A 9,598-nucleotide genomic window follows, 5' to 3' on the forward strand; every position below is an offset into this window, starting at 1 on the left:
TTCGATACACTGGGCATTTCTGATAATGAGAAATTGAAAGAAATCAGGCACCCAGCTCTCCAAGAACTCTGGTGTTTTCACAGGCAGTTCTCTTCCACCCCCAATAGGAAGGGGCAAAAGGAAGGAAATAGAATGTAATGGAAAGTAAACAAGTCAACTATGAAAACAGTCACCATGAGCAAGTACAAAAATGGTTCTTTGTTATGTTTAAGGACAATGAGTACAGTGGTATTTCAGTTATTCAGTGTTTACAGAGTTAAAAATACATAATCACGGGCCAATTCCCTTCAGGTAGGCCCTTAGTGCTGCCGCATTGTATAGCTATTGCAGTTCAACATCAAATATGGTGATCAAGAAGTAGATACAGTCAAGATGAGGGATTGCTTAATTCTTACAAAACGGGCACCAGTTAATAGCATAGGCCTATCAACTCCAGGTCAGACAGTGCAGGCCTTCACAAGTTAAGTTCATTAACAGAACACTTGTTCCCCAGGTGGATTCAAGAGTAATGGTGAAAACAAAAGTGAGCGCATACACACACAGAACTGTTATATACAAAAAAAGTTTAATTGAAATACCTGTATAAAAAATATGATCTCCATACATTTCACACTGTTAAACAGAAGAAAAAAATCCAAATCCAAGCTGCATAAATGCAACCAGATCACAGAAACACAGCTATTAAAATAAATTAAGGTTTATGACTCTGCCACTCTACCTTCCAGAGCCAATGCACGGAGACTGTACAATGTCAATAATTTAAAACCTTTCCAAACAGCATTACTTTACATTTCTGGTACAATACCAGACAAAAGGCATACTGACTAACTTTAAAAAGTCACTCTATTTCCCTTAAATTAGACTTTGTACAACAATTTTTCATCTTCCAACAAAAATTGATAAGGTCAGAAATATTTTTTGTCTTTTTTCTTTTTTTAAACAAAAGTTGACAGGAATGCAGAAAAAAAGTGCCATGGGCAAACCACTAGAATTCCCATGGGGAGGAGGAGGGGAAAGCACAGTGTTGAGTAACTCTAACCAAATAAATTAACCAAATAAATAGCCACAGCTGAAACCTGTGGGAGGTCTTCTAAGCTTCAAACAATAAATAACTGTATAGTACATGGGAAAACCAAGTTTACATAAACACATTATACAGGTATGGAAATAAAAAAGTAAAGTCCTTGAATATTGCATTGTTTGTGCATTCAACATGCCCATACATACTTTTAAGACTCGCAGGGTGACAAAAGGCCAGGGGGAGTTGAGAAAGGGGCTTCTCATGCCCAGTGGTAGAGATGATAAAAGGAAACATGAATAAATGTTTCATGATAAAAAGCTGATATACCTGTTCATATTTCTGTGCAGGCTATAGGAAATATTTTGAGCAGCAGAGGTGGGTTGGATTTGGAAAGGGCAGGGGGCAGGAGTGAAATGTCTGTGTTCAAGTATTCCATCACCAGTGGATGGGACTACTTCATTCAATCACCGAACATGTTCTCCAGTGCATCATAGGAGCTGCTTCCTCCAGCACTGGGTCTAAAGGGAGCAAATTCCTATAATGAACTGGATCTTCTTTGGACATACACAGCTCAAAAAAGAAAGTCCCACTGAAGCAGCTTTCAAAAAGGCACTCAAAAGCAAATAAAATCTAGTCCAGGCTCTATGAGAGCAAAAAAGTTTACCATGTATTCAAGAGGTCACTGCTTTCTTAATAAGGTCAGTCTTTGACTAAGTACTGGCCTGCAACTCCCAAACATCAGCGTTTCCAAAGGAAATCTCTCATTCCAAAGCAGAAACCAGCAAAAGGGGAAAATAAAATCAAGTCCCTCAGACAAAGATTCAACTACAGAATAATGAATGCATTTTTCTAGCCCCTCCTACGTATTGGCAGCAGCACTGTGGTCTTTCTGCTTGTAGCTCCCCTCCCAGTGCGAGGTCCTTAGTAATTCACAGACTCTCATTACTTGAACTTGTGCTCGATACATCAGTATCAAGGGTCCGTAGCCTTATGTCACAGTCCTCAGACTTCACTACTTCAGATTTGTGCATCCATTGATGGTCAAAAATTTGCTCAAGTGTTGGTCTGTCTGAAGGCCTCAGTGAAAGGCACCATTTGATCAGCTGTTGACATTCTGAAACAAGCAAAGAAGAAATTATAGATCAGAAAAGAGACTGTCGTGGAAAACAACCAGCCAACCCACCCAGACAAATAAGTTCTGTAAATTCAAGATAATCTTAAAAAAAAAAAGTTCTAAAAAAAAGTTCCCACTCAATACCCCCCCCACAACTCACCAGGTGAAATTCTCCTTCTGAAGTATAATCTTCCCCTCAAGATTTCTTCATCTTGCTCAAAAGGGATGTCTCCACAAACCATATCATACAGCAGAACTCCCAGAGACCATACTGTCGCTGACCTCCCGTGGTATCTGTGGTATCTGATCCACTCTGGCGGGCTGTATACTCTCGTTCCTAAAAGCAGGAAAAATGTCAAGGATTAGTGCTTTCCCATTCTTCAAGTAGCTCTACTAGGGCTAAATTAAGTTCATCGTTTGGAATCATTAAAAAAAAAAAAAAACTGATTTTTTTTTATGGCCCCAAACTATTAGTGGTGTAACTTCAGGTCATCTGTGAAGTTACACCATCAACCATCCGGTTGTGCTATTCTGTTGCAAGGAATAACAGGGCTGCCATCAGCTGACTGTTTACTAAGGCGAGCTCCCTTTCACTGACCACGTGGCGTCTGCAGCATCACACCAAAAATAGACACAAAAGGACAAAGGGGGCTGTCGGGGAGGAGAAGAGAGGGAGTCGAGAAGGTGAAACTCAGGTCTGCCTTATTACACAGGGATAATCTGCTTTATCCAATTCCACTGGTCAGTAAACAAAATAAGGCTGCTTACAGTTTGTATTTTTTTTATTATTTTTTTTATAGGCCCCGTGCTTCTCTGCAGCAGCCTTTTTAACCCGCCCTCTCTTTGCCTGCGGTGCTCCTTGGATACCAAACAAAAACGAGAATTTGTGATGCTGAAGGTCACGTGGCCTAGGGGTTCAGGTTTCACAACAAACAGATGTTAAGTGCAGCAGCTGAGGATGGAGGTCAGAAAAAAAAAATCCCTTGGTTACAGCAGTCACATTCAAAGGGCAAGGGAAAATATCCTCTATCATGTGCAAGCCTATTTTCAGATTTCCCATTTCTAATGCATCAAGTCCGACCATGAAGCTAGTATCATGTTATTTGCAGGGAGCGTATTTATCCCATCACTTTGAAATCTGCAATGCGGGATTTCCAGGACACCAACGGAAAGGGAGGGGGAGAGCTATCGCTTTGAGTTAAAAAAAGCACTGCATGTAAAAACTGCATATCCACACATGGAAACATCCGACACTGGTGAAGCCTCCATGTAAACAGATCGCCCTCTAGGAAAAAAAAAAAAAAAGCTTTTTCCAAGACAGGGAAATATAAACTGCTGCGTCACTGCCTGGAATTGCTTCTTTCCTACGCAACTGAACACCCTAAGCTGCTTCGGGTCCAAAGGTTTCCATTACCGATAGACCTGATATGAACCGCTGTGTCAGAGGCGCCCTTGCTACTTGGAGGCGCCAGAAACAGGATAAGCAGCAGCTATAAGACATCGCCCTGGGAGGGGCGTGGGGTCTGGCCAAACTCAGCACGGCGTGGCCAGGCTGCCCCGGGCAAGGAGGGCACGTACCATCAAAGTCAGTGTAGACTGTGTCCTTGAGGATGGCCCCTGAGCCGAAGTCAATTAGCTTCAGCTCGCCTGTCCTGAGGTCAACCAGCAGGTTCTCGTCCTTGATGTCCCGGTGCACCACACCGCAGCCATAGCAGTGGCGCACCGCCTCCAGCACCTGCCGGAAGAACCCGCGAGCTGTGTCCTCGTCCAGGGCTCCCTTCTCCGTGATGAAGTCGAAGAGATCCTTCACCAGCTCAGGCCGCTCCATGATAATCAGGTAGCCATCGGGACGCTCATACCAGTCCAGCAGCTTGATGACCCCCCTGAAGCCAGAGCCCACCTTCTTCAAGAGGACGATCTCCAAGGGCACCATGACACCGCCCTGGGCAGAGAAAGGGGAGGCGAGCGGGTCACTCGGGGGTGGCAGGCAAGGCAGGGCAGGACGAGGCAAGGCAGGGCAGTGCCACCCACCGCCACCACCACCGCCCCGCGGGGTGGCTCCTCTGCTGCCGCAGTCCGAGGGGCGGGCGCGGCGCTGCGGCGGCGAACCCCCGCCAAATTCCCCCCGACGCAGACACCGCGCCGGCGGGCGGGGCGAGCCCCGCCGCCCACACAATAGCCCCGACGGAGCCCCCCGCCCCCAAAACAAAATTAATAAAAATGAAGTACTTACAATCGTGCCCCACTCGGTCACCCGCTCCTTCACCACATGCTTCACGGCGACCTGCGGGGCGAGGAGGGGGGGAAAGGAGGGACGGTGAGCGGCGGGGCCGGGCAGGGAAGGGCTTGCCCGTGCCCGCAGCCCGCCGAGAGCCCCCGCCGAGCCGCCCCGCGCCTCACCGGCAAGCCGTCAGCGATCCTGCTGCCCGCGTAGACGGTGCCGAAGCCGCCGCTGCCCAGCACGGAGCCCACCTGGTACACTTTGTCGAACGGCTCCTTCTCCACTTTCACTGGGGAAACGGAAGGGAGAGCGCGGCGTTAGCGACCGGGCTACGCCTCGGCGAAAATTAGGTTTAAAAAATAAATAATAAAATAATAATAATAATATATATATAACCCCCCCCCCCCCCCCCCGATCACGTCCGCTGGACGCGTCGCCCTAATTCTGCACGAGGCATTTTTTTTTCCTCCTCAAAAATCTTCTTCGGTTATATAAAAAAAATCGTAATAAAAAGGGTAAAGCCCCAAGTTTCGGGCGGCTGCGTGGCGCCGGCCACGGGGCTGGGGCCGCCCGCGGGGGAAGCCCCCGGCGCCCCGCCGTACCTGGCTGCAGGATCTTCACCGGCAAATGGTCCATGCTGGCGGGGCTGCAGATGTGGGCCAGCGAGCCGAACTTGGATAGCAACATCTTCCGTGTGGGGGAGCCCCCTGCGTCCTCCTCCTCTTCCTCACCGAGCCCAGACCCTCCGCCGGACTTCCCTGTTGGCCCTGCGGCGGGCACCAACGGCCTCCCCGGCACGGACCCGCGCCAAGTCCCCCTCCTCGTCCTTCGGCGGCGGCGGCGAAAGGGCTTCTTCCAGCCGGCGGCCGCGTCCGAAAGCCGGCCCTGCGGTGTGGTGGCGGTGCGGTGGCGGCGGGGAGCGGGCTGGGCGCAGGAGCCGCGCCGCCGCCCTGCCTGCCCGCGCGCTTCTGAGCCGGCGGCGCCGCGGAGCCGCCTCTTAACTCCCAATATTTTGGTGCGGGCAGAGCGCGGACGGCGCCGAGAGGGTATCCCTCCGCGGGGGAGGCGGTGTGTGTGTATGGGGGGGATGAGGGGGGTGGAAACGCCTCTCCCCGCCGCCCCGGCCCGACCCCTCCTCCCCTCCGCGACGGAGCGCCCACGGTGCGGCGGTGGGGGCTGCGGAGTCCCCGGCCCGCCCCGTCGCGCCGGCGGGCGGGGGGGAAAGGCGGGGGGCTGGGAACTACTTGTTTGTAGTAAGCGGCGCGCAGCGTTACAGGCCGTCTGAGGAACGCAGCACGCACCAACGGCGAGAAAGGGGAGGGGGGACGAGGAGGAGGAGGCGGGGGGAGATTCTCCTATTTGCGTTAACGTTTCTAGGCGGCCAATCAGCGGGCGCCTTTTCAAAGAGCTCCCGGCGCAGGCCAATGAGGAGGGGCCTTATCTGCATGCGGCGGGGCGGGCGGCGGACGGGGGAACGCCGCGGCCACGCCTCGCGGCTGCGGGAAGGTCGCCGCGCGCCGGGCCGAGACGCGGCGTCTGGGGCCGCGGGGGGAGGGAAAGGGGGGCCGGGGACACGCCGCCGCCATGGCCGGGGTGCGGCGCTTCCCTCCCCCCCCCCCCCCGCCGCTCTCCCCCTTCTCTTCCGCTCTTTTCTCCACAGAGCCGGCGCCTGGCGAGGCAGCGCGCTGTGCCCTCTCCCCATGGTGGTTTCCCCTTCCCCTGCCCGCGAGCCCCGCGCTCCTCTCCAGTCACGCAGTCTCGCAGCCCCTGCGGAGCGACCCCGAGGGCTTCCCCGCCTCCCCGCTCCGGCGGCGGCCGGCTGAGGGCTCCTCCCAGCACGGCGCCCCCGCCCGCCCCGCAGGGGGCGCTGCCTCTACAGGAATGGGGGAGCGGCGGCGGTGGAGGCGCTGAGGGGACGGAGCCCCCCCCAGCGCCGCCCCTGTCTTCCCCCGAGGCTGCACGGGGCGCCGCTGAGCGGCCCCGCGGAGGCCGTTAACGGCCGACCCCCGTCAGGCCTTCGGCGGCCGCTTGGGCTAAGGAGGCGGGCAGGGAGGGGAGCGGCAGCCGAGAGGCTGCCAAGGACCACCTCTGGCGGGCCACTAGTTTAGAAAATAAATCATAAATACATAAACGTCTGCTGTGTTTGGTCTGCAACAGTATATTAAGAATTGCTTCAGTAGCTGCTTGGGCCGCTCTCCAGAGGCGCTAAGCGGAGGGATGGCATGCAGACGAGGGAGGCCACAGTTTGGCCAAGGCACAGGACAATATTTGCAGGCAGCAGACGCAGAGAGTGCCTCCCAGCACTGCAGGTCCCCTCACAGCACCCGCGCCCCAGCTGCCTAACAGGAACGCCTCGTGTCCCTGTGTTGGAAAAAGCGAACTCGGAGAAGCTGATATTGCACGGGGATCCCTAAGTGAGGGTATTTTTGGACAATCACTTCAAGAGCTGGCAGTCCTTCCACTCTGCGTGCGGGGAGAGCCGCGTTGCAGTTGGCATTCCCTGATAATAGTAGTGCTACAATCTCAGACAGTCATGCCTATAAACAAAGCAAGGGCTTCTAGGGAGGCGTAATATCTTTTATTAGATTAGACAAACTGATGTAAAGGTCAAGTTTTCAGGCACAGTTTCAACCCTTTGTGTCCCAGAATGTGCTTTTTGAAGCTAAATCAATTGATCTATAAAAGTTACTACCTCGTACAGAATGTGGTATTTCCAGAGAAATGTGGCTAAACCACTGGGTTTATTGAGCAGCTGAAGGGACTGGGAAGATTCTGGTTTATGATTTTTTTTTTTTTTTAAAAAGATAATAATTTGGATTTATCAGATAAAGCAATAAAAAGGCACTTTGTTGTTGTTGGTGGTGGTGGTGGTGAGAAATCCTGACTTTTGGCTATCTCTAGTCACATGAAATAAATTTTTAAAAGTTTCTGCAGATAGTGGCATATGCACAGCATACTTTTGTTTATTACCACTGAGGTGTAAACAGGTACAAATAACAGGAAGATTTCATGATCTGAGAATTCATGTTCCAGGTATATTGTAAAGATTTAGCTGCATCTATCTTTTGTCAGTGGCTATTTTGAGCATTGTTTTACACAGAGAGGTAGTGTTCCTCATGCTCAAAACTAGGTTTCTGCTTATTAAAATAGCAAATATTTCTAAAGAGGAAAAACTCGCATTAAATATTAATATATATAAATGCTAATTATTTAGGGAAGTAACCCTACAAGTTTTTTTTTTTTTTTTTTTTTAATTTTTGTTATGTGGCTAAGCATGAAAAATCATGCATCACTAGTTGCCACATGTAAAACATCAGGACTTTTTCATTCTAACTGCATTCGCAATTTCATTCATCCATCTTTGTCTTGTCAATCTATGATAGATCAGTGATACATTTGCCTTGAGCCTGTTCAAGAAAATAATTTGGAGTTTCTTCAATATACTTTTGCATTTAGGATTGTATCTTCTTCAGCTGTGTCAGCCCTAATACTTTAAGACAAGAGAACATTGCGTACCTTCACACATCTCTTTGAAGCAAATTGGTAAAAAAGACCAAGATCAATATCTGGTATTGGTACAACTCCTGAACCAACGATTTGTATTTTCACAGCAGTGTAACAGGAAGGCTACTTTACATTTAATGTTAAAGAAAACAAGGTAGTTACTGTAAATTAAAAAAAAAAAAAAAAAAAAGATAAGAGGGTATTTGTTCTTTACTCACGTAATTTTGGCAGACAGACATTTAATTTGTATACAGCTACAAGGACTCTTGGTTTGACAGAATTACAGATGGATCCCAGACATGGAGTTTACCCTGTCTTTACACATAAGTCTTTCATGGGTTTGTGGTGCTCCTTTTGATCTGGCTTGGAACATGCAATTCAGTGGTCCTAAACAATTATAGCTGCAGAAATATTTTATAAACTAGTTTTGGCCTCTTTAGCAGTGGCTTTGCAACTATAAATGGAAAATCATTCATGGGTAGGATGCCAGTTAGCTCTTTGATGTACAAATCATTTTTTTCTGTACAAGGGTCCCTGAGCAAGCAAGTTCATCAGGCATAGAAATACAGAAATTCCACTGGAGTTTCTGCTTGCAGCACAGAGACAGTGCTACTTTAAGCTATTTTCTAATGTCTGTGTGGAACCCAGTTCAAAGTTTACTGTGGCATATCATCACATAGTGTGCTGCTGGCATTAACGTTGTCTAATGTACACCTGTAACTATTGTAGGTCTTCAGGATAGGACTACCAAAATGTGTCTGTTTGCATAATATAACCATAAGGAATGCTCTAGTAGTAAAAGTCCAGTACACTTGTTAAGAATATTGGTGTCTTCAGGTCCCTCATCCTCAGAGTGTCTAAATATATCAGATGCTCAAGGCTCCTAGCCATCTTAGTGACCCTTCTCTTTGTTCTCTTCAGCATCTCTTTTATTTTGGGACTGAGCAAACTGAACATAGTGCTCTAGATGTGGCTTTATATGTGCTGAACAGAGAGCAATAATCATGTCCCTTGACCTGCTGGCTATGGTCTTGCTAATGTAGTCCAAGATGAGGTTAGTATTCATTGCTGCAAAGGCACACTGTTCAGTTTGTTGTCCACTGGGTCCTCACCTGTAGAACTGTAAGTACCAATGTGCACTCCTGCATAAGTATGTCCTGTCCCAGATGCAGGACCTTGTATTTATCTTTTTGGAACTTCAAGACAGATTTATCTGTTGTCCACTCCTTCAGGTTTTTGAGGTGTCCCTGAATGGTTGCTCTGCTCTGCAGTATACCAACAGCACCCCCATGATTTGGTGTCACCCTGTGCTTCCTAAGTATTGTAACACGTGGGTCATGGATTAAGTAATGTAATCCCCTGTCTTGGTTCTGGGAAATGCCACTTGGAATCACCTGCTAATTGGACTTCAAACATTTGTTAACTACTCTTTGAGCCCAACTATCTCGCCAGTTTTTAACCAATCTTGTAGTCCACCTATCCAGGCTATTATTCTCCATTTTGGCTCCAAGGACAGTCGGAAATTGCATTAAAAGCCTTGCTGAAGGCAAAGAGTGTAACACCTACTACTCCACCTTCACCCAGACAGCATGTAATTTAATTGTAGAAGGCAATCAGACTGCTTAAACACAATTTGCTTTGGGTAAATTCAAGATGGCTGTTCTCGATCACGTACTTGTCATTGTATGAATGGGAATGGTTTCCATGAGTACTTGTTCCATAATTTTCCCAGGGACTG

General features: G+C 48.9%; 1 protein-coding gene across 1 annotated transcript; it reads right to left on the reverse strand.

Moving 5' to 3' along the window:
• Positions 1-544: 544 nt before the first annotated feature.
• PIM3 (Pim-3 proto-oncogene, serine/threonine kinase) lies at positions 545-5,392 on the reverse strand. The gene is made up of 6 exons (XM_035337867.1): positions 4,959-5,392; positions 4,536-4,645; positions 4,369-4,419; positions 3,714-4,077; positions 2,296-2,472; positions 545-2,135 (listed from the first exon to the last, which is right to left on the reverse strand). The coding sequence occupies exons 1-6, from the start codon at positions 5,041-5,043 to the stop codon at positions 1,951-1,953; spliced, it is 972 nt and encodes a 323-aa protein (XP_035193758.1). The 5' UTR covers positions 5,044-5,392; the 3' UTR covers positions 545-1,950.
• Positions 5,393-9,598: the final 4,206 nt, after the last annotated feature.

Source organism: Oxyura jamaicensis, chromosome 1, assembly GCF_011077185.1.
Source record: "Oxyura jamaicensis isolate SHBP4307 breed ruddy duck chromosome 1, BPBGC_Ojam_1.0, whole genome shotgun sequence".
Classification (NCBI taxonomy): domain Eukaryota; kingdom Metazoa; phylum Chordata; class Aves; order Anseriformes; family Anatidae; genus Oxyura; species Oxyura jamaicensis.